Raw genomic sequence first — 26,609 nt, 5'->3', positions numbered from 1 at the left:
GTAATATAAAACATAGGTTTACATTTTTTAGTGATTAGAATTGAAAAAAAGTATATTAATTTTTTTAAAAATTATATTTTAACAGATAATAAATACTTTATCTACACATGGCATATGGATAAAAACCAGGATACAAAACAATGTTAGTACTGATAGAAATAATATTACTAAATAAACGATATACTTAATAAATTAACAAGAATCAATATTGGATTATCGATAACATTCAACACTCATAAATTTGATAAATTTATTTATTCAATTAATATGATACTTTTAACTATTTTTATTTTTAGCAATAAAAAAATTGCACGTATTCGACGTTCTTAAGAGTTTTGTCAATAAAAAATGTATTGTACACATAACAAAAATCAATCTAATAATACAAATGGAAAAAAATCATTAGTTGTTGAATAGCTTCAAATGATCATTTTTTTATCGTGATATTTTAACATGGTAGATATTGCAATTTTTTTTATTTAATAAAGTTTCTCATTATTTTTAACAATCATCAATAGTCTCGATTATTTAAATATATATTGCTTTTTACAATAATGTACTGCATCGCAAGTGAGACATGTAATTATATAATATAAAACTGTACAATTGTTTTTAGTAAGATTTCCTATTAATAATTAATAAAATCTAAGTATCAACGATATTCCTAGTTACATGGTACCAGGTACAAACGTTTAATCTAAAGAGAATTATATTCTTCGAATTATATTATTAGCAAAAATTAGTTTTTTTATAAGTTTAAAATCTCACAAATGTTTCTTCTTCATTCTTCTACTATGTTCCTCTTTGGTTTGCTGATGCAGCTGGTTAATAAGTTGGCTTGGTACATCCCATAATTTATCATAATTCAATATTATTGATTCAGTTACTTGACAACACATGGCAGCTTTATTGACTTGAGCGCTTAAATCTCTTTCATCTCTAGGATAGATATAACGAGGTGGAAATAGCGATGGTGCAACTATCATAGCAACATTATGTATAGTCATTTTATTTGAACATTGATTTTCAATGACGAGTTTAAAGAAAGTTAGGAGTTCTTTTAGAGTACAACGATTTTCGACTGGAAGTAGTAACACCAACAGATTCAACGAATATGCTAGATCACTTGGATTTTTTACACCTGAAATCAACAAGTCAATTACAAACTTCAATCAATATTTGATCAATTTTTTAGATCTTTACAATTCATTGGATTATTATACATAAAATAACTAAAAACAATCCATATATAATAGATCATATGGTAATGTGCAGGAACTGATATCATGTGCTATTTTGATCACAAAATGTTTCTTACACGAGAACCTCTTTTTTTTTATTTACGAATTTTATAAAATTTCAAATTATTGAAGTAGAAAATATTTAAACTGACCGTGAGTTTGATAAAATGCATCAATGAGTTCCACTGTCAGCAAAGGTTGGGGTAAATCCCGAAGTAACTTTTTCAAAATAACTGATAAATCGTGACATGGAGTACGCTTTATGAGAATATCTATTTCTTGAGGCTTACTGAAAAAATCTGCCTCCAATTCTTTACATAAAATTTCCACCTGATGAATACGATTTTTTATGAAAAAATGTCAGTATCATTTAATCGTCGCGGTTGAACTAATCTATTGAATTTTACCTTTTGTTTATGTCCTCCAACTCGAAGAATTCCTTCTTCTGTTACTCCTCGAGTTGTCAATTCATGTAAGATTTTTTGAAAAACTAAAGGGACATTACTTTCATCATTTTGCAATTGGCTGTCTCGAAGAAGAAGAGTAGATAAAGATACTCCAAAGACATTTCCACCTGAAAAAATATACATTGCCATGGAAACTAGTGTTCATTAAAATTTATAAAGTAAGATTTTAATATACTAACATTTACGTTTTCGTTTATTAGGCTTTCTTTTGAAAAGTGGTAAATTATATTTATCAAATACTGATGTCAATTCAAGCCATAGTAAAGGCTGTAGTTTAGTAAAATCTCGTTGAGACAGTAATTGTATATCTTGTTGAGTATAATTATCATCTAAACTCATATCCATGGGATTCCACTGATTATTTTTAGCTTCATTGGCTTTGCACATTTCTTCAAAACTTAAATGTCCATGTGACGAAGTACGATTTAGGGGACGAGTTTCAGGGTTACCTTCTTTAACTTTATTTGATCCATACAAGCTACTGTGACTTCGAGTGATAGTAGCATGGTTATTTAAATTTCTGAAAAATTATTTATATCTGTAAATAACATTTAAAATAATACTTTTACGTTCTTTTTATCTTTAATAAGGCAAACCTTAATGTAATATTTTTAGATTTATTCTTTTCTAAATCACCATTGGCTACTTGACTAGGATCACTTTCATTAAGTCTTTGGATGGTTGATCTTGATAGATGTATTGTACCAAGTTTTTGATAAGCAGTTAATTTTATTCCTTCTAAAAAGTAATGATACGTAAGCAATCATCAAGTTTTGGTAGGTTGAAAAAAAAAAAATAAAAAAAAATACCTGAGTCTCCTCCAGCAATATCGCCACGATGAGACCAGTGGCCTGAACGTCGAAATATTTCATGAACAGGTAGAGCTGAGCTAGGTGAATTTGTAGAAGGACTTGATAATTTACCTATTCCTTCTTTATTATCATTAGTATGTCGATGAAATACAGATACAAAACTTGGCACATGAGAGCTAAATAAAGTTATTAGCATTGTGAATATACTTATTAATTACAATAGATGTTTAAAATTTTCAATCAATTTATTTATAAATTTACCTTTCATGGTGAGAAGTGCTTACATTAACAGATGGTGCTGACGAGGGTGACAATGATATTGAATTTTCTGAAGTTTCACCTGGAACTGAATCAAGAGAGTCTGGAGTAGCACTTCTTGATCTTGTTCCAGTACTAGATGCCTATTATTTTAAATTAAAAGTATTCAACATGTGATTCCATATATTCAATACATAAAAAACTTGATAATAGTTGATTTACCTCAGACTCTTTAAAAACATATCTAATGTCTGGCTTTTTAACTTTTTGACGTTGGTTGTATTTTTGCTTTACAGTATGATTAAGAGAATTAACACGCTTTTTAACTGCTTCAGCTTGTGCAAACGATAACGATCTGAGGGCAGCACCTAATTCTTCAGGTTGAATTTCCCTGCCCTGTTTCCATGGTTCCACAAGTTGACCTAATCCAGCTGCTTTTAACCATTCAGCTTCTGCTTCTCCATCTGTAATTTATTTGAATCAATATTTATGAAATATTTATAATATTCTTGTTTATACAAAAGCCAATAGACAATGATATACCATCAAAATTTTTTGGACAATTTTCTTCATCCAGAAAATCCTCCAAAGATTTTGTTTCCTCTAAAACTTTTTGATAAATTTCCCAACAGTCATGGGGATTAGTATTTGTTGCACTGAAATTTGAAGGATTGCTTTTATCCATTGTACAACAAATTTAGTGTCCAGAGTGTCAGCAAATATTTGGTCAATCAATCGTATCAGCTGTCATCGTGCAGAATTGGCATTAAACTGTACTTTCTAAAAACCTAAATAGTAAATAAGTATAAATTAGCTAATATGTAATTGAAATACAGGTTAATGTTCAACTAAGCGTTAAAATGATCTAATCAAGCTGAGTCATTTAAAAAAAAAATTGACCATAATTGATGTAAAGTTTTAAAAGTATCTGCTCTTGGAAAAAATGAAAAGTTCTTCAATACGTAGAAATTGTCTTGACTGTTCAAAATTTTTAAGTCATTTCATTATTATTTTGTAAAAAATAAGTAAGACTCGACAAAGTAAAAATGAAAAAAAGCATCAGGAGCTAGACATGTGTAGCTGTTAACATTAAGATGATACACAAGTGCAGAGTACCTAGGTACTTGTTTTTCTCGAGTTTTTTTATGAAAATAGAGATCTTTCGGAAAGAATCTTGATAAAATTGATACAATTTGAGCAACATATTAAATTACACACAAACTCACACTTTTAATTTGATAAAAAAGCAGGACTTTTGAAGAATGGAAATTGTGCTTCGAACCTACACATGTAATACTTATATAATGTAAGTGTACGAGTGAATATAGCTCGCGATCGTCTGAGTTATATTCTTTAAAATTGCAGGTGTAACAGTGTGTGTGTGTGTGAGTGTGTATGTTAAATCTATCTACCTGCAGCGAGCGAGCGCATACCTAGGGCATGCGTCTAATCTAGCGCCATAATCTCTCTCTCTCTCTCTCTTCTCCTGCGAATACTCGGGCGCGCCTCGTCGACAGGTAGCTTATAAATTCTTCACGAAAAGTTCCACACTTGTAAAATGTAAATTTGCGAATGTAGGCTGCATACAAGGAGCAAATACCATCAGTCGTGCAAATTCGGATAGGCGAGGATCGTATATGATAGTTAAAAAACTGGTCAACGTTGGCCAGCAGCGGTCAGTCTGCAGCGAAACCACAATCGCGATGACGGAAACTATTTTGGTACACGAATTCGATTGCGAATTGCGAAATATAACCTCGCGTGCGACTCACCTGTTGGAGTCTCAATTGGAGAGGTGAACGCGCGTTTAGCCTTGCACAGCAAACAACACTGTCTATGTAACCAAGTATATATAGCTATATACATATTTACTTTTGCCCTCGTATATGTATGTACGCGTATGTTACAGTATACAATTTTGCGTGTGCAAATTGAATGCCGCGAGCTCATAGCATGCGTCGTTTTATGGTTAATTACCAAGTAGTTGCAATTTTGGCGATGATAATTTTAATTCTGACAGAATAAGCGAATTAAACTCCCTGCGTCCATACAAAATTGAACAAACGAACTTATAAGGACGATGCTAATTGTTGAGTCCAACTTGAATAAAAATATCTCACAACGTTGTGGTACTTAACAATTAGTGATCCGATTTTTTATTTTCGTTGGTCTCCAAGCTTATCTTGACTACACATTAAACTGTACCGATTTCGCGCATTTCCTGATTCATTCTTGTGCTCATACAGTATTAATTCAATCTTTAAAACGATATATTGTTAATTTACGTTCATATAATGACATTGAATATAAAAAGTATAATACTCGATTCATCGCATATTCGATTTGAGTTGACTCGCGATAACTTTAATTTTTGGTAGCGATTTCGGAGTCAATTCAAATTTTGTGGAAATCGGTGCATGAAAAAGTAGCTCAGGTTCTGAACTATAATATTATTATTGTTATTCAAAAGAATGCTGAAAGATGCATCCAATTAAAATCTCAATTATTTACTAATAAATGAGTAAATGAAAATCAGACAAAAATACTTTGCTCGATTGACAATGTTTCATCATAGTTTGACATTCGTTTCGTCAGAACTTTTACAGATTAATTAAAATAGATAATTATATAAAGCAATTAGCATCAACAGATTCACGCAGTGAAACTTTTTAAAAGTCTTTCAGGCAGGATAAAGTTACTCTGCGATTATGAGGGTGTGAGGTGATCCTAGCAAGGTTTTTTACAACATCTCGATCCCTTGGCTCTTGATTCTTTGGCTCGTCGAGAGACGTTACAACTCAAATAAATTAATTCCTAAAATCATCATTTTTATGTAACAAAATGACATTTTATTTGTAACTAGAGAAAGTTTCAACGTTTCAACGACTGAAAGTTACAATTTAAGTACAGGAATAATTGATAAGTACCCCCTGAATAATAAAAACAGTCAATTAGGAGAAAAAAATCAATAATTAAAATATTAGACTTTTGGCAAAAAGAGAAAAAAAAGTAATGACATTAATAATAGTTGTTCAAGCTTTTGGATTAGTGCTGTGAACGTATCGATCATATAATCGAATGTTTAGCTTATGTCTCAATCCCGTCAAGGAAATAATATGAAAGTATTCGATATAATACGAACTCGAAAGTCCGAAATGATGTAAGAATATTACAAAATTTGTAAAAATTATACTCGAGCGATGGAATCAGTTGATGATACTATTAATTTCTCAGAGTTTTATGAAAATGACCATCAGTTTGTAGTTTAGCGTTGAGTGGTAAACATATCGGAGAGCAATAAGCATGGCAAAATTGTTGGGAATATGGTTTATAATTTTTGTTGGTTTTCATCAGTCGATGTCAACGAAATCAGATAGATATTATACAAAGCGAAGCGTGGCCAACGAAACATTTTTGGCTTTCGACGATGGCTCGTTAGAAAATTCAAGCACTTGGTACGGCTTGTGCGGGTTCGACGAAAATCTCGACTCGTTTTGCAATATATATCACGAGGAACTGAGGCTAGACAGCTCGAAATCTCCGGAAAAGTATTGCAGAATATATCTCGATCAAGGAAATGAAAAAATCAATCAGAGCCATGCGGACATACACAGTGTGCGCGTCAAGTCGTTGGCCGATAAGGGCGCAATCATCAGTTGGGCATCTCTTCGCGTAGAACCGTCGCATCTACAAAAGACTCTGGTCGTATCGGTGATCAATGGTAGCAACGATACCAATTGCCAAACAATCACGACAAAAATACCATTGACGGAGCATCGGCTTGTCTCGTACGATATCATCTCTCTCGAGGACAATTTCGAAGTTATCGTCGCTTCTTCGATGGGTTTCGGCCAAGATCCCGACTTGACGAGTTTCTTGGTAGACAATCAAGGCCGAGTGCTGAGCAACAAAACCCTGCCACTGGAGTTGTGGAATCTACACTCATCGTTTCAAGTCGCAACCGTACCGAGTGGCTCCAATCAGCACGATTACTTGCTTCTACAATATTATGTCACCAGCAACGACGAATACAATAGCGGAAAAGCAACTTTGACTCTTGGTGGTTAGTTAAAATTTATATCTAACTTGTAAGATTTAATAGCGATTTTAAATCTCATCTTTTCATTTTCCTTTCCTTTTGTTTTCAATTTATTCTTTTTTCAAGAATCGTTAAGAAACCTGTTCAAGATCAGAAGCATTTCAAGAGGAATTTCTCAAACTGGTAAGTTTAATCGAGTTGCTTTTTGAATCGTCGGTCGAATATGTAAATTGATTGGCCGCATTAATTTTCAATAGAGCACTACAGTGGATATGAAAGAAGTCATCGTATAATGGCCTACTCTACGGGCCACAATAAAATTAGCGTTTGTGGCCAACAATTTGAGAACATAAGGTGTAACCAATACGATCCTGAAACAAAAGAAATTACACGAGTGCTCGATGAAAAATTCGAATACCAAGTGCACGAGTTTGCCGTTTACAATACGCTCGATGGTGGCATCTTGCTCCTTACGACGGAATGTCCCGACGCTGCTTGCAAAGAGACTGGATCCTCCGGGCAAAAGTACCATGTCGCCCATCACCCGAAGGCCAGCCTCGACCATGCAACGACCAATTTATCTTTCTTGAAATATTCCTGCAATTTAGAAGAGTCAAAGAGTTTTTTGAAAATGTTTGAAAACAAAGAAGGGGAGTACTGTTTCGCCAATGCTTGTTATTATGACTCATTGAAAGCCCACCTGATAGACAAAATGCAATTTGAAATCAGTACAGTTTGCTTTAAGCTATAGTTAGAGTTTTCCTTAATAATATGTTATTTTTATTAAAACTGCGCGCTACTATTGTAAAATATATGGTGTTAACTAATTTTATGTTCTCGTTAAAATGTTATCGTAAAATGTATATCACGCAAGATGTCAATTAAAAATTGTCATGAAACACATTGTGATTTTTTATTTAAAAAAAAATACCAAAAAGAATCAGAAAGCTGTATCGAGCGATCCGAGAGACAATACTGTCGTTTCATATAGTTTTATCCATCGAAATGCTTCGATCCTACGTAATAAATTCAATAATACTTTGTCTCTTGATAAGCGGCTTTGGTGAGTAAAAGAGCGAATTTTTTTCCAAGAGGTGACGAATGACGACTCACACAGATTATAGAGCTATTTTTTTGTAAACTCGTGCAGCCAACGGGAAGAAACCATTCGGTCCGGGTGCACTAGACTGGGCTTACGCCGAAGTACGGCCCAATGCCCACATGTTCTGGTTACTGTTTTATACGACGAGCAAACAAGTCTATGAAAGGCCCCTCGTGATATGGCTTCAAGGAGGTCCCGGTGTCGCGGCTAGTGGCGTCGGAAACATCCTCGAAATCGGACCGATTGATTTGAAGCTCAAAGCGCGCACTCACTCTTGGGTACATACATACGTCATTGTATTAATACATGATCCAATCTCGTACTTAATGTTCCATCATCTTAACAGATTAAAAACTATAACGTTCTCTTCGTCGATAGTCCTGTGGGTACAGGATTCAGTTACACGAAAAATGCACAATATGCCACTTCGGACACGCAAGTCGCCAAAGATCTACTCAAGTGCCTTGCCTCGTTTTACGATAAATTACCACGTTTCAGAGACGTGCCTGTTTACATTTTCGGCCAGTCTTACGGCGGTAAAGTGGCTTTGGCTTTGGCGCAGTTTTGGCTTAAAGTTGAGATATGCCATTTTTGTCGAAAAATCTTGTTGAATCAGAGTACGCGAACGATTGTCGTTTCAGGCTCAGGAAAACAATCATATGCCAGATAATTTAAAGGGAGTGGCCTTGGGTAATGCTTGGATTTCGCCGTTGGATAGTGTCATGAATTGGGCTCCGTTTCTACTTCAAACGGTATAATTTTTATGAAACGTCATTGGGTAAGTGTCTCGCTGCTTTTGATTTCGTATTGGAAATTTTTTAACTCTAGGGTTTCGTCGATTTGGAGGGCTACGAAGCCATTCATAGTGAAGCAAAACTAACTCAAACTGCTGTAGCAGCAAAAGAATGGCAGGTAGCTTACGAGGCTCAAAAAAAAACTCAAATGGCCATCTACCGAGAAACAAAAAATATCAATTTCCATAATGTCTTTAGTAATGTTGATCTGTTGGTTCAAAAAACCAATGCCGTGAATGACCAACTGTTCAAACTGATGAACGATAGGGTAAAAAAAAGTTTAAAATTGCCGAGCACTTGGTGTGGCCAATGCTCGACAGTATCGGCTGTACTTCAAAGCGAATTCATGAAGCCGGCAAAAGATTTAGGTAATCAGTTATCGTACATTTATTCACTATCGTGACATTTCTCATCATTAGCCTCTTATTGAAAGCGCAGTGAGTTTTTTACTGGAAAAAACAAAGTTGAAAGTTTACGTATATAGCGGCAATTGGGATCTCATCGTTCCAACTGCAGGTATGCATTTTTTAAATCGATCAATGTATGAACCTTGAACCGAATTGCTACTGATTCTTTGGGAAATCGAATGTAAAGAGTACAACAGCAAAAAATGCTGCAAAGTAATTTAATTAGCATTTTATAATTGATACTAGCCTTTGATTTTGTTTCTTGATAGTTCTTTGCAAAGACTCAAACTGTTTAGATTTAAAATTTTCTATGCCAGCTTAAATTGGTCCATTCAATTTCCCTTCCATACAGTAAATTATCCTCGAGTAATTAGGCTAAAAAATTGTTTCAGCAATATACTAATTGTACTCTTATGTTGCTTCATTATAACAGGTACACTTGGTTGGATAAAACATATTAATTGGAGTAAAAAAACTTCCTGGAACAGAGCCGAAAGAAAACCATTGGTGATTGACGGTATTATAGAAGGTTACAAAAAAAGCTTTGGAAATTTTGCATTTTACTCAATTAATCGAGCAGGCCATTTGGTAAAAAAAAAATCACTGCCTTTTTAATAACTATATCAAAGTAACTAAGATCTTAAATTTCTCAGGTACCAGCTGATAATCCAAGAGCCGCTGAAATTTTACTGAATGATTTAACGTCTAGCTGAGTCTGTTTAGGCTGATTATTCTTAAACTACACAAATTGTGAAAATACATACAGTACTTGTCAATTTTTCAAGGAGAGAAATAATGACTGTATGAACTTTGGCTTGGTTGATTAAAATAATTTCTTGAAAGCCTTATACAACTTTCTTACCTTGATTTCCAAAAAAATGCTAACTGTACGTTAATCTTTTGCTAAACCTTTCATTTTTTGGACTAAATCATTATCTTTTTCAAAAAATACTTGAACAAAAAACAGCTGTAATTATGTGCCCAATGTATATTTTATTTGATACATTTTTATTTACAAATATTTATCATAGATTTTTAAATTAAATTATAAACAACAAAATATATATAATTTTATATTATTGCACTTATTCAGTATAGAATTGTAAAATTACATCTATAAAGAATTTACAAATAACTGTAATCATACATTTTATTCAAGTTGCTGAATAAAAACACTCACTTTTATCGATAAAATAAGTCTTGCAAATACTGTGAAAATGAAAATAGCTTAATTTCAAAAGTGCAAAAGTCATTTTGAAAGAGCTATGAACAAAAGTTGTGTACATTAATACAAAAACTTGAACATCATTTGTATTTATTATGAAAATACTTCTCTCAAGTCATAATTAAATTCTAAGGAATGCTCATCCGATGTGGTAGACAACGTCATAACGTAAAATTACTGCTCACACTTTAAAAAGTAAGTTCTATTTCTTTGATAAAAGCACCGCTACTGATTATTATATTACTTTGTGCATACAGTTATAAAAGAAAAAGATGAACCTCTCATAAGAAAATTTAGGCAACTGGATTTTTTTTCATAAGTTCCAGATCAGCTTGCATCATATCAATAACTAGGTCCTAAAATGAGTGATGTATATTAAAATAAAATAAAAATTTTTAGTAAAAAAGCAAGTGCTTTTATAATTACTTGGAATGATACAGTCGGTTTCCAACCCAATTTTTCTTCTGCTTTGCTGGCATCACCCAGTAAAAGATCCTTCAGTCAAAAATAAAATTATTTACTTGTATTTTCATTATTTTGTTTATACATGTAATCATTTTATTTATAAATGCAGAGAATTTTAACAGCGCTATACTTACAACTTCAGTTGGTCTGAAATATTTCGGATTTACTTTAACAAGTACACGGTCTGATTTCGCATCTTTACCGACTTCATTAACATCTTTGCCATCCCATTTAATAGTTATTCCTACTATTTTGAAAGCTACCTCAACAAATTCTCTAACACTATGAGTCTCCCCTGTTGCGATAACATAATCGTCTGGGGTATTCTGTTGAAGCATCAACCACATGGCCTGAAATCATCATGTTGAAATAAAAATTTATTTTTATTGAAAACATAAGAGAGCATTTTTATCACCTTGACGTAATCTTTGGCATGACCCCAATCTCTTTTGGCATCTAAATTACCAAGTTCTAAAACTTCTTGAAAACCCAAATGAATTTTTGCTATGGATCGTGTTATCTTTCGAGTTACGAAATTTTCCCCACGGCGAGGACTCTCATGATTGAAAAGTATACCATTGCATGCATACATATTATAGGCTTCTCTATAATTTACAACAATCCAGTAACTGTACATTTTGGCACAAGCTAAAAAAGTTCATATTCAGATAGTTAATAATAAATGTATGGTACACAAATGAATTTGACAAAATAATGAGCTATCTCTATTTACCGTATGGAGATCGAGGATAAAATGGAGTTTTTTCATTTTGTGGTACTTCTTTTACCTTTCCATACAGCTCAGAGGTAGAAGCTTGATAAAATTTAACTTTTTTTTCCAAACCACACGTGTTGATTGCATCCAACAAGCGAACAGTGCCAACTGCATCAACTTCAGCTGTGTATTCGCTCAATTCAAAACTGACCTAAAATTCTCCATGATGCCTTGAGTTTGTTGAAATATTCACCTGTACTAGGATTATTACAATTTTATAGATACTTACTTTAACATGACTTTGAGCAGCTAAATTATAAATTTCTGTTGGTTGCACTTTACTGATGACTTTGACAAGGCTACTGGAATCAGTCATGTCGCCATAATGAAGTTGCATTTTACCTTGTTTGTGACATTTTGGATCATCATACAGATGTTGAATTCTTGTAGTATTAAACGAACTTGCTCTCCTTATTATACCATGAACTTCATATCCCTTTTCAATAAGAAATTCTGCCAAGTACGAACCATCCTTGTTTTAAGACAAAATTATTAGTAACATAATGAAAGTGTAAGAAAAATTGGATGATGTCTGTAAGAGTCAACCATTCATGCGACAATAGTATATTACGTGCCTAGGGAGCGAAAAACTGGAATGCCTCAGAGCACATGCAATTATCGTCCGAGGCGAAGCCGAGGCTTTCTTTTTCGCTTCATAGGTGCGTATACTATTTTTCATGAATCCCCCAGCAGAAATTAACTTTTTCGTTTTGGCCGCCGGGACGAAAAAGGTTAGCTTCGGCTGGAGTAGCATAAAACAATTATTAATCTACTGTTTAAAATGATTATAAAAAGAAAATATTTTATAGTAACAAACCTGACCGGTTATGCCGGTAATGAGAGCAACTTGTCTAACTTGATCCATGTCTATTGTTTTGCAGTATCGAAAAACAAAAATCTAGTCTAGTACTATGTAAATTAACGTCGGCCGCTGTATAATATCTTGAAATAAGTCTGTGATAAGACTTATTATTTGCATGCAACGTCGATCATTATTGAAAACCACACGATAATAGTCAAACGTAGAAGTATGTTGCATCTACACAAGCTTTGCTAGTATATATATTAGTCAATGTATACATACAAGCTCACTGACAACCCTATAGGCTATTCTGCAATGGCATACCAACTTTGACAGTTGGAGCCAGAACTAATTTACTGTCATTAAAGTAGATTGTTATGCTATGTATACTACAATATATAGAAAATCTTGACTATTTTGCGGCTTGAAGCTTAAATATGGGCAAGTGCGAGTGCAGCAGTACCTGAATCTTCAATTGCAGAAGTAAACAGTATCAATTCGTCTGCAACTTTAGTACAGCTGATCTGTTGATCTTCTGTCCTACTTTAGAGTAAACTAAAGTGCTGTAGTTTGTAATTTATTTCATATTATACAAGCATAAACATGAATTTTAAACGATTTACTCATTTAAAACTCCCACCAGAGCAATATTTGCGAAAGAATATTCATAAATACGCTACTGTTTGCGAAACGAATGATACAAAAAATGTTGGTAAACGACTCGAGGTTCAGGTTCGTAAAGTGCTAAACGTTTGTTTTTACTGCTTTAAAATTTTATTGAATTTTCACTGATATAAAGTTTCCCAGTATTTTATTCGTGGTATTCAACTTCTCTAAATATTTCAGGGATGGGTCAGAGCTCTGCGAAAGATGAAAAACAATATCTTTTTAGATGTCAATGATGGAACATCTAGTCAACATCTACAAGTGGTTTTGAATAAAAATCAAAAACCAGAAAATTTAAATTATGGTTGTAGTATTGTAATTGAAGGCCAAGTAGCACAAGCGCCCAATGGTAGAGCAGAGCTACAGGCTGAAAATATTCAAGTCATAGGCAATTGTGACCTTAACGAATATCCTTTTCTGCCAAGGAAACAATATGAAAGTGAATATGTTAGACAATTTTTGCATTTAAGACCAAGAACAAGAACATTTTCTAGTATTATGAGATTGAGAAGTTTGGCATCCGATGCAATAAGAGACCATTTCTCAAAGCACAATTTTATTAATGTAGATACTCCAATTATCACATCAAACGATTGTGAAGGTGCAGGAGAAATTTTTAATGTTCAACCAAATTCTCATGAACTTCTTGCAAAAATGAAAAAAGAAGGTAGTACTGATGACACTGCTACTTACTTCAATACTAAAACTTTTCTTTCTGTATCTGGACAATTACATCTTGAAGCTTGTGCAAGGTAAGATCTTTAATATCACAATGAAAATTTTATTTTACAAGCATTAATTTTATTATTACAGGGCCTTATCAAAAGTGTATAATTTTTGTCCAGCATTTAGAGCAGAAAATTCAAAATCAAGGTTGCATTTATCAGAATTTTACATGATTGAAGCTGAATTAGCTTTTATGACGTCTGTAAGAGATTTAGCAAATGAAGCAGAACTATTAGTCAAGTCCACTATGTTGAGGATCATAGAAAAAGGAGCATTAGACTTAAAATTTGTTCAAGCACCAGAACCAGCATGGCTGAATAGAGCATTCGGATTTATAACTTATCAAGAAGCATTAGATACACTTAATCGCCATGCTGATAAACTTGCCTTTCCAATTAAGCAGGGAGAAAATTTTGCTAAGGAGCATGAATTGTTTTTAGTTCAACATTATGGTAATGTCCCAGTTTTCATAGTAGATTGGCCAAAAGAATGTAAACCATTTTATATGCAGGAATGTGACTATGATAATAACAAAGTAAGAAAATCAATGCATTGTCATAAATATTCAAATGAATTCTTTTAAAACTTTATTTTTTTTTTATCAAGGTAAAAGCATTGGATTTATTAGTTCCAACAGTTGGTGAACTTATTGGTGGAAGTGTTAGAGAGGACAATTATGTAAAATTAAAAGATAAACTACCATGCAATTCTAATTTAGACTGGTATTTACAATTAAGAAAGTATGGCAATGTTCCAACAGCTGGTTTTGGAATGGGATTTGAACGCTTTCTACAATTTATTTTGGGCGTACCAAATATTAAGGATGTAATTCCTTTTCCAAGATGGCCATACAATTGCAATCTGTAATATGACACCGATCGCCAAACAATTGTCATTTGTGATTTATTCGTGTTACTTGATACAAAAGTAATAATCTTCAAACTGTTGTTTTTTTTATTGAAATGTACTCTGTTGAAACATATAAATTGATAGAAACTATAAACTGAAATAGATATAAGGTGTAAAAAAATAGACAAATTTTTGAAGTTTCAAGTATTTTATTTAAGATTTTATTTATCTTATGTTATCCAAGTTTATTATTAGCAGCATGAAAATAGATATGGAGCCACTTTTACACAAAACGTGTAAAAAAATTAGTTTCAATGTTGACCAAACGATTTAATAGCCATATATCAGCACTATTAATAAAAGGAAAAATCAAGTTTCATTTTGTAATATCAGTGTAAATAAATTATGTAATTCAATTTTATTTATATAATATAATAAACTAACTGCGACTTGAGAAAAAGATTAAGGAAACCATACTATTTTTTAACCAAGTAATTAATAATTTCATGAAATGAGTGATTAATGGTAAGGACTTGAGAGGTGCCTTTAAACAAAAAAATCCTTCGAGTAATAAAATAAAGCTTATGCTGAATCCTTGTTGTTTTTTATCGTTACAATAATTGTAAAATCGCAGTTATCATAAACATTGAAGTAAATATTTACACAACATCACAGTACTTAGAAAACTATTTACAGTTTCTTATAATTTCATACTTAATTTTTTTTCTATTTATAAACAATCATTCATCTGTGCACTTTGTAATCAAATTTGTTGAAACAAACTTTATGCACTGAAAATTTTCTATGAACATAATCAACGAATATGCAATGCAATCATCAAATCAGTGTTGATTATTATGTACAATACATTTTGCATTTTTATAATACATTTACATTACTGAACATAGCCCTGAAAGCTCTTCACCTTTACAAACAGTTTTTGATAAAACCTTCAATTCTTTATTACGAATAGCTGGCTTAATTGATTTCGGTTTTGGTGGCACTTCCAGTTCTTCTTCAATCGCATTAGGTTCTTCTTTTGCATGAGTTTTTTCCCGGGCAGATTCATTCATAGTTCCAATTGGTTTGGTAATGTTGATTTTAATTTTAGATTGAGTAGCCGGCACAGCAGATATTGAGGACTCTAACTCTACATTACCATCAATGGTACTTTTGACTTCAACTTGTGTTGAATCAACCGAAGTTCGTATTGTACTTTCATCTGCTGTAAACACAACGGTTATTATTAATTATCCAGATACGAAAAATGGCACTAGTTGAAAAAAGCTAATGCTTTTTCATCTCATTATAATGGTAATCATTACCTGCTCCACAGTCATTTGACGATTCGGTAGTTAAATTACTTGATTGGTCCTCGATTGATTTTGAGATGTTTGTATCATCAATGTGTTGATAGGGTGTTAAAATTTCCTCCTTCACAAGCGTGGCCATTTCGTGTTCACAATTTGTTTCAGTATCACTTCCTTCTAAATTTGCTTTTACAACTGAATTATTTTTTTCTGGTTCTTCTGAAATGAATAAATGAGTCTTTTAATTCGTGGTGTTATTCAATTGAAGAACTGCAACGGAGAAATACAAATAAATCAGGTCCAGAAAGTTGGTTACTTTGCTCTACTTTTGAATTTAATTAACGCTACAAACGTACCAAACATACGATACACTGTGTATTATTAAACGAAAAGAGAGAAAAGATTAGCTGAACCCAAATATACAACATTTAATATTGATAAATATGGTAAGTATAAAATAAATATGAATTTTACAATTTTTAAGATAATTTTGCAAACGTGGAATATAGCTAAGAACAAACGCATTGTCTCAATGGAACATAAGCTCACAATTGAAGCTTATGATTAAGGTAACAAGATTTATCCGGCGAATAATTATCGATTTAAAAGATAATATGCATCATGAATAAACGATCAAAAGATTGCAAGAATAAAAAAAAAATTTTTTTAAAGTACTCAAGTCAAGACTAATCAAAATGTATGCCAATTAGAAAATACTAAATTATATCACTTGATGAAATGTAAGAAGGGTATTCTAATTTGACAATTAAATATCAACATACCCATTTCAGGTTCAACGAGTTCTTCAGCTGGTTCACATTTTATTTTTTCAAGTGAAATATCATCACTCATTGTTTGCATTTCACAATTGTTTTCATTTGTTTCTTCTGCTTCTAGTTTTACATCCAACTTGTCTACATCCGGATCATCATCAACGTTATTAGTTTCATTGTCATTTGGTGCAGGCGATAATGGAGGTGATAGAACATGTTCATCCTCGAAAGATTTCTAAAAATTGATTAATTGTTTATTATTATCAAATGTTTGAATGAATGTTTCTTCAAATTAGAGATAAGAAATGGCATTGACTACTACAATAAACTATTAATTATTTAAAAAAAGCTTAAACAAGTAATTGAAGCTTTCAAAACTTATCGACATACCACAAAAAGTTTTTCCTTTAATGAAATGTTGAAAAAAACAATTCATATTAGTTTAAACCTGAACCATTCAATCTGTTACTATTTTTTTCAATATTCAATTGAACTCACCTTATAATCTTCTAAGCATATAGGATGAAAATTTTTGTTATCGAAACTAATAGCCGGTCTAAGGTGCCATTCTTCTTTTTCATCGTGATAGAATTGTTCGAATGCCTCTCTGCAAACTTGACAAAAGGCATCGTCATCCATGCCAGCGGGAACGGTAGGCTGCATGGTGTCAGGAAACACGTCTTCAGTAGTAGCATTTTCGTTTTCCATCGTCTGCCTTTCGATTTCAAACCAACTTTGCGCTACAGAAGGAAATAATTTGATAAAATACTCGAGCCTTAGTCTGTACAATTATCATAAATAAATGTCAAAAATTGAGTACCTCTATCTTCAAGGTCTTCTATCTCTTCAAACTGTGCCCATTCATTAAATTCATAATACCAAGTTCTGGAATGTGCTTTTTTCGATGATTCTTTTTCTTTACGGTTCTGCCTGAAGTGCCAATCTAAATGATGACTGTAATGCGTAGCCATTTCAGGGGCAAATCTGTCAGGACAGCTTCCACATTGAATTCCGCTGTAAAGTGTTTCAATGACTGCAGGATTCCTTCTAAAGAAAAATTGTATATTAGTAATCGAGTCAGTATACAAAAGAATTTAAATATAACAATGAATAAAATTTTAATTTACAATTTTAAGCTCTCTGGCTTATCGAATGACACTTGAACAGTTTCTTCAATTTTTTTCTCTTCTTCTTCTGGTTTTTTTGGTTCAAGAAGATTCGTCACAATTCCTGTTTCAACCAACTTTTGATAAAGTTCATTAAGATTTAACGGTAACTGAGCGCTGAGCGCTGATGCATTTTCTATAGTTAAATCTGTTTGATAAGAAAGACCCGATGATGGTGCCATTGCTGATGGTACCGCTGATGACAAAACATCCAGGCGAAGATCTTTGCACCAAAACGGAAAGAATGTGTGAATCATGTTGTACAATTATGAGTCATATCAATAATAAATATGTATTATTCAATGGCACTTTACGTTTATAAAATGTCAAGATATTAATTTTACAGAAGCTTACCAGATTTAGGGATGTAAGATTGATCTATACCATCTTGAGATCCAGAATCAGGTTCAATCGGAGACGGCACGGAATTATTGGAATTTTCCAACTGCGGTAAGCTCGCGGGGGATCGTTGATCTTCCATCTCTTTTGGTTGTTCACCCTCCATACCGGCAATTTTTACGTAACCAGCTTTAAATCCCATCGGTAATGCGGAAAAGCGCAAAAAATGTTTCTTTCCTTGAATCACAACTGGTTTAGGCAAACCGCCAAACTCGACAGGAAAAGCTTTACCATTGAGTAAAACTACTTTAAGAGAATCGATAAACTTAAGAATAATTGGTTTGCCTTCGATTTCAATCCTATAAAAATATTACTTTTGCTCAACAAATTTCTATTTTTGAATTTCTTATAAATAAATATAACCACTCACAATTGAGGCTTGGCGTCCAAGAAAACTGGAACCATACTTCTGGCATTAATGATTAAATTAATTTTACCGATTACCAGATCGGTTCGCTTCAATTGACCAATCTTCACTTGCGGCGCTGGTCCATCTAATTTAACATTAACTTTTTTGCCATTCAGTTCAACGGGTATTGATGCACCTCCAAAGTAACACTGATACCATTTATCGTTTATAAATAATTCACGCGTTGGAGCTCCCAGCTTTATCCTACAATTGAGATTAAAAGAGTAATTTTAATTTCGATATTTAGTCATCAAAGTTTATCGTGAGTTTTCGTCTTACCTATAAATGGTACCATCATAATTAAATTCTCTAAAATCATCATTGAAGCTACAAACAGCCACTTCTTTTCCATCGATGTAAATTTTTCTGGCTCCATTTTGAAAACCAATATCTCTAGGATCGTTCCAATGCATAAATATTACACCTTGGTTGTCATAATACCTTATTTCTCTGGGTACATTATCAATGTTGATTGATTTCATAGAATCCTTTTCTATTTCTTCGACCATTTTAAGATCAGCTGGCGGTAGATCATCATTATTTACGTTCGTTACTGGGGTGTTGCTACCACTAGAGCTGGAACTCATTTCATCGACTTCATTTTTGTTATTCAGATCGGGAGAAGTTGAGAAACGTTTAGATAAGACAGGCATCATAAGGTTAGTGGCGATAGGTCCCATTGGTCCCAACATAGGATTAGGAAGCATAATAGGTCCATTAGGACCCATAGGTGGTGGTCCAAGACGAGGATTGTAGCCACTGTGAAATTGATGATGGAAATCAGGTCGCATTGGTCCAGGACCAAAGAGCCGAGGGTGACTTTGCCAAGGACCCATTGGCCGAAAATCTGGTGGACGAAAAGGAGGTGTGCCAAATGAACCAGGACCGTGTGTCCAGGGTTGATGCCAGGGTGATTGCCAACGAGGACCTAAAAAATGTATTTCAGTGTATTTCGTAAGAACTATTTTTCATGTAATGAATAAATTAAATTATAATAACAATTACCAGGTACTCTAGGATGCATACCATGATCCTTCCCTCGCAGTCCTTTGTCTCCTCTTTCCCAACCTTTACTTTCCCATTCTTTTCTCTGAGCGGCTTTGAGTTTTTGATCCTCACTCATATGTAAAACTTCTTGTATCAACTTGTTGTACTGAGCTTTCGTTATAGTTCCTTGGTTGAGTTGTTCTGCAGCTTGTTTCATTATAATTTCGATATTTCTATCAGAATTTCTTTCGCTATATTCTCTGTTGCCTCGTTTTTCTGTTTTGTTGAAGGCTTTTTGACGCGATGGACGATCTCGGATTGAAGAACGATTGGAATCATTACGCGAATGTTCAAATTTCGACCTGCTATCGCTATCATTATCCTTCAAATCATTTGATATTTTAGGTGGTGGAGGTACAGATGGTAGTGCTGAAGTAACAAGTTGCGCCGTTTTTGTAACTGGCGCAAGTAATCGTAGATCTACGTCTTCTTTGCCGAACAGTCTTACATGAAAAAGATTAATAATTAATAATAGAGTAAATAATAAAATGACAACAACAAAAATTAGAAATAAAATTTCATTAAACTCACTCGTCAAATACTTCGCTCTTGCTTTTTTTCGATTGACTTGAAATTGTATCAGTTGGCTGTCTTTTGCTCGGAATCGGTGGAAGGACTCGCAAATCCAAATCTTCTGTAAAGCAAATTGTGTAACATTAAAATATAAGCTCAATAAATTTGCTAGGACTATTTTTAATTTTAACATACTTATTTCTTTCATAGCAATTGCAGCAACTCTAAGATCTTCATCTTTATTATCACAGCAGTCTTTCCTTTTGCTCTCTTCTTTGCATGTAATCTCCGGACTCTTACTTTCTCTTGTTCTTTTCCTACTTCTGCCACTTTTTTCGGGACTAACAGATTGGGGTGATAAACTAATGGATCCACCAGATTTTTCTTCGTCGGCAGAACTCTGATCTTTAGGCCTGTGTTGACGATGATGCCGATGATGTCTGCTACGATGTTCATCTGGCGAATGACTACGTTTTCGAGACTTTTTGTGAGGTGAAGACTTGCTACTTCTTCTGCGTTTTGTTGACGACGAGGATGACGATTTTGTTGGCGATAAAGGGGGTGATGGATTACGAGGTTCTACCTTAATCGGGCTGATGGAACGATCGCGTAATTTTGTTATCAGAGGTGGTGGTGGCGATGATATTCTTGGGGAAGTATGTGTTTTTGGCGTTGGACTACAACTTTTTGGTTTTGAATGCGAACTTGACGGTAAACTCGGTTCAATATTGCCATTTTGAAGAGCAGCAACTGTTTTTTTCCGAGGATCGGTGGGATGCAGGCTAGGAGTTGTTAATTTTGCTCTACTTTGTATCGTCAACGTTTTCTCTACGGACTGAAAAATGTTAAAATACTTTTAGTTCCCCAGTCAAGAATTTTATCAAACACTTTATCCATTTTAAAAACAGAATAATTTGTTATTACCTTTTTATCCAAGTTGTCAACAATATTTGAAGATGTGCTAGGTTTATTTATCATAGGTACTTTAGAAGAACCACAATTGGCAAACTAAAAACATCATATCCATCAAATGAACCAAGTTTAAATTAAAAAAAAAAAAAAAAACTTATAACAACTTACTTTATCAGATTTTGTAATTGTTTGTCTGTGCTGTAGTGCAGCTTGTTCGAGCTCCTGTTTTTTCAACTCCAATTTTTTTAATTCTTCATGCTTTCTCAACAACTCATCTCGCATTTTCTGTTCTTGCAGTGATGCTTCTATTTCTATTTGCTTCGAGGGTAATTTTTTGTCAGGTACAATCTTATCGAGTACTGTTTTACCTGAATACGGGGCAGGTTTAGATGGAGATACTTCAGCCACTGGTTTCGGTGCATTCTGCTTCTAACAGAAATAAATATTTAGCAAGCAAAAAAAAGAAAACAAATCAATTATCAATACAACTTTTTCTGTGATGGACGCCATACCAAAAATTGCGGGTTAACATGTATTACATGTTTTGGAGCTGATGTTGGTAGCGATTTTGCAACTGACACTATTGGCCAGGCTGGATCAATATTGTTAACTTGTACATCTAAATCATATAACTGCTTGGCAGGGAAAATGTCATTCCATGTATTTCTCAGCTTCCACATCTTTGACCTTGTACTTTCGTCCACCTTATAAAATTATATACATATAAATTTCATATTTGATATTTTTTAAAGAACTGTGTTAAAATTGAAAAATTACCTTCTCAAATACTTTGCAAAATGTTTGGACTATATTCTTTGAGAAAAGTTCTAAATAGGATCCACCCAAGTTTTTAACAATGGAATCGATGAGATAAAGTACAGGTAGTTTGATCTCATTCCGCACCTAATAAAAAAAAGTACTCACTCTATCCTTATAATGCTCACATTTTCCTTTGCGCCTTAATCCTTTTTTCATTTAAAGCTAAATATTTTTTCCTTTTATTTAGCTAATGAATGTTTAAGTTTTGCTTTTTTTTGCAATACGATACATTTTATTTCACAAAATAACAAAAATAGAAATAACTACTCAGTTCAAATTCAACTAAATAAAAATAAGAATAGATGGTATTATCTAATACAAGTAGTGTGTACAATGTGTGGATAAATTTTTATTTTATTTTAATTCTCTTATATATTTACAAAGTACATTAACGTACAAAGAATAACACAGATCTCCTTGATTGACATAAATTTTTCCATGTTAAAAATTTTACCTAAATAACAGGAAAAAACTTGCGATGTTTGTAAGCGGTTTCATATTTTTGATTTTGAAAAATACGAAACATTTGAAAACACAATTTGAAAAAATACTATACCAATTAAAGCAGAATAAATTGTGTTTAAACTCAAGATGAGTTTTTGATATCCAATGAAAATATTGATTTTATAAAATGGGTTGATGATTGTTGGGTAAACAAAAAAATACTAAAATGAAAAGATAAAGTAAATACTTATACGGGCTGATAGACATCTCAGGATCAATTTTTTTATGATTGCTGTTTGAATGATATAATTTTATGTCAGAAGCACATTTTACAATTGAAAAATATTTATTAATTAGGGAGATATTGCAGTTTGTCCAAGTAATTTTTCAATACTTGGAATGTAAATTATTCTGATTGCGTTCTTTACTACACTATATATATTTTTTAAACTTGTTCATTTTTTTTTCAGTACTCTCAAAATTTCAAAATTTCAACAATATTGCACAGTTTTTAAATAATATTTTTCAAAATTACTTACAATCAATACAGTCTTTATCAAAATAATTGGGCTCTAGGTGGTTTTGGAAAAGTAGTTAGATGTTTATAATCATGTAAAATCAAAATAATCTTTAATGCATAAGTGCTTTTTCAAAGCCACTTATAGTTCAATCACTCTCTGAGTTTAAGAATTATATACCAAAAAGTCTTGAGCAAACTGCTCTATCTCAGTAATCAATGAGAATTCTTTCAATTTGTAAAATATGTCAGAATAATATGGAAAAATTTTACTTTGAAATATAACAAAAACTAATTCATTTGGGAAAAACTGCAAATAATTAACCTTCTCCAGGAACAAAATTGATACCAAAATATGTAGCCCATATAAAATTATACCATAGGATAAAATTTTTTTTGAATTGTATGTATCAAGGCTAATAATATTTTATATTTAAAACAGAGAAAAATGTAAGTTTCTTTGGCTAAGTATCATTAAAATTGTTTAATTAATAATAATTAGAATTAACTATTTCATTTGTCTTGACAAGCAAAAAGTTATCCCAATACAAATTAAGAGCTAAATTTTGATTTTTTTTGTATCATCATAAGATAGTAACCTTTAGCAAATGGACTTCTACTGCTGCAACTATCGCTGATGCGTATTCAATGTAATCTTCAGCTAATTGTGTCAACATATTGATGTAAGGTTTGCTGTTGGATTTGAGATCTTGGAGAGAAGAAACATACTCTTCCACGATCTCAGTTGCTTTTCCTTGACTCAATGGATTCATGTCGGAGAGCATTTCTTGATAACGTTACAGTGACGGAAAACAACCTGCAAAAGCCAAAATAAATATTACATTTCTCAACAATACAACAGATACATTTTTTCATGTTAATTTATTCATTTGTATTTCCAGTATTATTTCACTTTAAAAAGTCATAGTGAGAAGCAAACAATTCCAGTATTAAATTTCGATAAACGCGCCTTAGCCATATTGTTCGTCAGAGGCTATTTACAACGAGCTCGAGCTGAATAATTTCGTAAGTAATGACCTATTAACGACTATGGAAGGCTGAATTATTCGATGTTTAATATTTACCTGCACAAATATAATTAATATTCGAGTACTGCTTGGTGAATTTCAAAGATAAACAAATGATTTGTAAGTGTATTTAATGTAAGTACACAAGTAGTGGACGCTGATTGCCTGCGTTATTATTTCGCTCTAAATACTCTGAAAGTATTCACACATACAGAGTGTTCAATGTTCGTGAGTGTACATAACCTCATCCAAGTGTATAGCTATATGTACATTTTAATGTATGTGTAAATGTATACATGAACGAAAAGCCTAAAGACATATGCAATGCACATTCAGGCACAAAACTATAAAAAACATTATCTAGCTTGGAATTAAATCGTCTCCCAACTGAACTAGATATTGCAATGTATTGAACGATGGCCACAATCATATATTTTATCGCTTTAAATCAAAGTATATCGAGCTGTAACGCGAATAATGCACGAGTGACCTAAAGTCATTGTCTATAATATCACTTGTCCGTTCATGGCTCATATCGACATTACAATCTAATAAATCTTCTGTCCCTAAATATCATTACTCATTAGAGACCGCAAATTTCACCCGCGACTCGCGACACTTTTAATAGTATTTTCTTGAAGGTTATTGATATAAAGCACCAACTAACCCATTAAAATCGATAAGCATCTATCGATTGAAGAACGAGACAATGTATCGATCACGCACACGACTAAAATTACTCACTGTTAACGAAGACAGATCAATTAATCGATTATAACTACACACTAAGGCTCATGCAGCCATGCAGACTGCAGCTTACTCATTACGATGAGTTACTTACGAGTTACGATACGATCTATAACGTCTAACGACGAGAAGCTCGAGTCCCGTGTCGGTTCTGACATCTCGCGGTCGGAGCTTCATTTGAAAATGTCTTGTCGGTATGTCCAAACTTTATAAACTGCATATATAGCCTACCGAAGCGAAAAAAAAATACCAGAAAAATATAAAAAAGTGTCTTGCTAAACATAATGAAACGTTCATGTATAAAATGTAATTATTTCAAACTTTTCGTAATGGTTCAAATCCTATGAATAACATTACTGAAATAAGTGGCTAAAGAATTTATGAGTATATCACTTTCGTCTCGTATCTCTGGGCAAAAAATCCAACTATAATTCAAAATTCATTAGGTAAACATTTTTATCAATAGCATCGGTGAAATATAAAATATTATTTTTATTCATGATGCACAGTCGGAATAAAGCGCGCAACCCGAGAACGAGTGTATTGTACAAGAACGGGCTCAGCCGTAGGAACTGAAGGTACTAAGATATTTTTTGCAATCCTTATGCAAATCAGGTCAATAAAAGCGATGAAAGTCGGTAAAATCAAAGCTGTTTATTTATTTCAAAATCGAAAAAAAATTCTAGTCCCTTTGCTTACAATTGGACCGTGCTGATAGTGCTGCTATTAAGATGGATCGGTTTTGATTTGACAGAACTGATCCGAAGATAAGATTATGATTGAATGTTTAGACCCAATCTGCTCGATCTCGCTGTTACTGGCTCAGTCTTTCTTAGCTTTTTTTTGTGTACTATTCATACTGTGTATCGTTTCGTGCACCAGTGCAACCAGTGTGAAACGTCATGTACAAAAAAAGTGAAATGTTTAAATTGCGCAAGTTTCTAGCGGCGATTGCCATTTTACTGACATTTATATTCGGTCTAATAATTTATTCAACTCCGTCCAGTGATAGAGACAAAATAATCGAGCCACAAGCATCGCCAGTCACAAAGTCACCGTGCGAGTGGACAAACACTGATTTAATTGCCTTCGCTGAAGACGGTTCATTCATCAAGCTCGAGCCCGAATTTGGTAGATACGAGCCTTTGTCCAACGGCTCGATCCCCAACGTAACCACATTTGATATTTATCGAAGCAGAGCCATTTTCTACGCTACCAACGGAAAAGGACCAATAAGATCAATCTGCAAAAGCTACGATGATATAGAGAACTTGACGAAAAATTTGAACATAAAGGCTATTGCCATCGATCAGAGGAAACATGAGTTGTATGTTCTTGACGATAAAAAATATCTAATTCATGTTATTAATCTGAATGGTAGTAAAAAATTACGTAAAATTGTAATACCGAAAAATAAGAGTGACGCCGAGCCTTTGAGGGACTTGAAAGTAGATGCAAATAATAATTATATTTTTATTTTGAAGGAAAAATCGGTAAGTTTTCGACAGCCCCGTGATTTCGTCTATGCAAATAATCGAGCATTTTCATTGCACTTTTCAGGTACATATATTACACATGAATGGTACCTTCATTAAAAAGTATTCACTCTTCCAATCTATCGCATCCATGACAATAGATAGCGTAAAATCAGTACTCTATGTAACAACGAACTGCGGTATATTCAGTAATAATTATCTGAAAAAAGGAGAGCTTTTAAACGTTCTCAATCATCGCAATACGGTTGTGCGACAGATCGTCTTCATGCGAGACGAAAACTCGAACGAGAAGCTGTATTGGATAAACTGGTCAAAGATTGCAGAAAAGTCATTTAAAAAATGCCACTTAATTAATGGCCGTTGTAGTGAGGCTATAAAGATCGCTAGCGACGATAATGTTG

The 26,609-nt window shown here is 33.1% G+C and overlaps 6 protein-coding genes across 16 annotated transcripts; 3 read left to right on the top strand and 3 right to left on the bottom strand.

Moving 5' to 3' along the window:
- Positions 1-473: 473 nt before the first annotated feature.
- Positions 474-4,552, bottom strand: LOC106658357 (rho GTPase-activating protein conundrum-like). 4 transcript variants are annotated; one of them, XM_014380264.2, is made up of 10 exons: positions 4,191-4,552; positions 3,322-3,566; positions 3,001-3,242; positions 2,782-2,921; positions 2,518-2,696; positions 2,305-2,446; positions 1,888-2,228; positions 1,649-1,815; positions 1,394-1,571; positions 474-1,141 (listed from the first exon to the last, which is right to left on the bottom strand). In XM_014380264.2, exons 2-10 carry the CDS (start codon positions 3,461-3,463, stop codon positions 765-767), a joined length of 1,908 nt encoding a protein of 635 aa, XP_014235750.1. In that variant the 5' UTR covers positions 3,464-3,566; positions 4,191-4,552; the 3' UTR covers positions 474-764. The 4 variants fall into 4 exon arrangements, with proteins under 4 accessions (XP_014235750.1, XP_014235749.1, XP_014235752.1 ...); XM_014380263.1 differs by lacking the exon at positions 4,191-4,552 and adding an exon at positions 4,005-4,091; XM_014380266.1 differs by lacking the exon at positions 4,191-4,552 and adding an exon at positions 4,005-4,091 and having other exon boundaries at positions 3,322-3,558.
- An 831-nt stretch (positions 4,553-5,383) lies between these two features.
- Positions 5,384-7,683, top strand: LOC111693462. The gene is made up of 3 exons (XM_023458088.1): positions 5,384-6,841; positions 6,944-7,000; positions 7,075-7,683. The coding sequence occupies exons 1-3, from the start codon at positions 6,082-6,084 to the stop codon at positions 7,566-7,568; spliced, it is 1,311 nt and encodes a 436-aa protein (XP_023313856.1). The 5' UTR covers positions 5,384-6,081; the 3' UTR covers positions 7,569-7,683.
- A 108-nt stretch (positions 7,684-7,791) lies between these two features.
- Positions 7,792-9,904, top strand: LOC106658287 (retinoid-inducible serine carboxypeptidase-like). The gene is made up of 8 exons (XM_023458097.1): positions 7,792-7,880; positions 7,968-8,197; positions 8,266-8,493; positions 8,561-8,671; positions 8,748-9,081; positions 9,152-9,229; positions 9,554-9,708; positions 9,774-9,904. The coding sequence occupies exons 1-8, from the start codon at positions 7,823-7,825 to the stop codon at positions 9,831-9,833; spliced, it is 1,254 nt and encodes a 417-aa protein (XP_023313865.1). The 5' UTR covers positions 7,792-7,822; the 3' UTR covers positions 9,834-9,904.
- A 240-nt stretch (positions 9,905-10,144) lies between these two features.
- Positions 10,145-12,689, bottom strand: LOC106658423 (GDP-mannose 4,6 dehydratase). The gene is made up of 7 exons (XM_014380386.2): positions 12,403-12,689; positions 11,815-12,057; positions 11,544-11,736; positions 11,226-11,458; positions 10,945-11,160; positions 10,772-10,840; positions 10,145-10,701 (listed from the first exon to the last, which is right to left on the bottom strand). Exons 1-7 carry the CDS (start codon positions 12,448-12,450, stop codon positions 10,639-10,641), a joined length of 1,065 nt encoding a protein of 354 aa, XP_014235872.1. The 5' UTR covers positions 12,451-12,689; the 3' UTR covers positions 10,145-10,638.
- A 188-nt stretch (positions 12,690-12,877) lies between these two features.
- LOC106658422 (probable asparagine--tRNA ligase, mitochondrial) lies at positions 12,878-15,097 on the top strand. The gene is made up of 4 exons (XM_014380385.2): positions 12,878-13,119; positions 13,234-13,805; positions 13,867-14,314; positions 14,386-15,097. Exons 1-4 carry the CDS (start codon positions 12,991-12,993, stop codon positions 14,644-14,646), a joined length of 1,410 nt encoding a protein of 469 aa, XP_014235871.1. The 5' UTR covers positions 12,878-12,990; the 3' UTR covers positions 14,647-15,097.
- Positions 15,098-15,196: 99 nt separating this feature from the next.
- On the bottom strand, positions 15,197-24,792 carry LOC106658421 (pre-mRNA cleavage complex 2 protein Pcf11-like). 8 transcript variants are annotated; one of them, XM_014380378.2, is made up of 19 exons: positions 24,023-24,792; positions 23,537-23,754; positions 21,935-22,060; positions 21,670-21,861; positions 21,326-21,586; positions 21,170-21,253; positions 20,441-21,080; positions 20,264-20,366; positions 19,691-20,175; positions 18,965-19,613; positions 18,647-18,889; positions 18,232-18,575; positions 17,839-18,100; positions 17,532-17,758; positions 17,210-17,451; positions 17,102-17,116; positions 16,721-16,946; positions 15,954-16,157; positions 15,197-15,853 (listed from the first exon to the last, which is right to left on the bottom strand). In XM_014380378.2, the coding sequence occupies exons 2-19, from the start codon at positions 23,720-23,722 to the stop codon at positions 15,519-15,521; spliced, it is 4,824 nt and encodes a 1,607-aa protein (XP_014235864.1). In that variant the 5' UTR covers positions 23,723-23,754; positions 24,023-24,792; the 3' UTR covers positions 15,197-15,518. The 8 variants fall into 8 exon arrangements, with proteins under 8 accessions (XP_014235864.1, XP_023313893.1, XP_023313894.1 ...); XM_023458125.1 differs by having other exon boundaries at positions 15,197-15,850; XM_023458126.1 differs by having other exon boundaries at positions 15,954-16,154.
- Between the last annotated feature and the right edge of the window lie 1,817 nt (positions 24,793-26,609).

Source organism: Trichogramma pretiosum, unplaced genomic scaffold (genome assembly GCF_000599845.2).
Source record: "Trichogramma pretiosum strain Unisexual culture from Peru unplaced genomic scaffold, Tpre_2.0 scaffold70, whole genome shotgun sequence".
NCBI classification, from domain to species: domain Eukaryota; kingdom Metazoa; phylum Arthropoda; class Insecta; order Hymenoptera; family Trichogrammatidae; genus Trichogramma; species Trichogramma pretiosum.
This window is presented reverse-complemented; position numbering and strand designations above follow the sequence as displayed.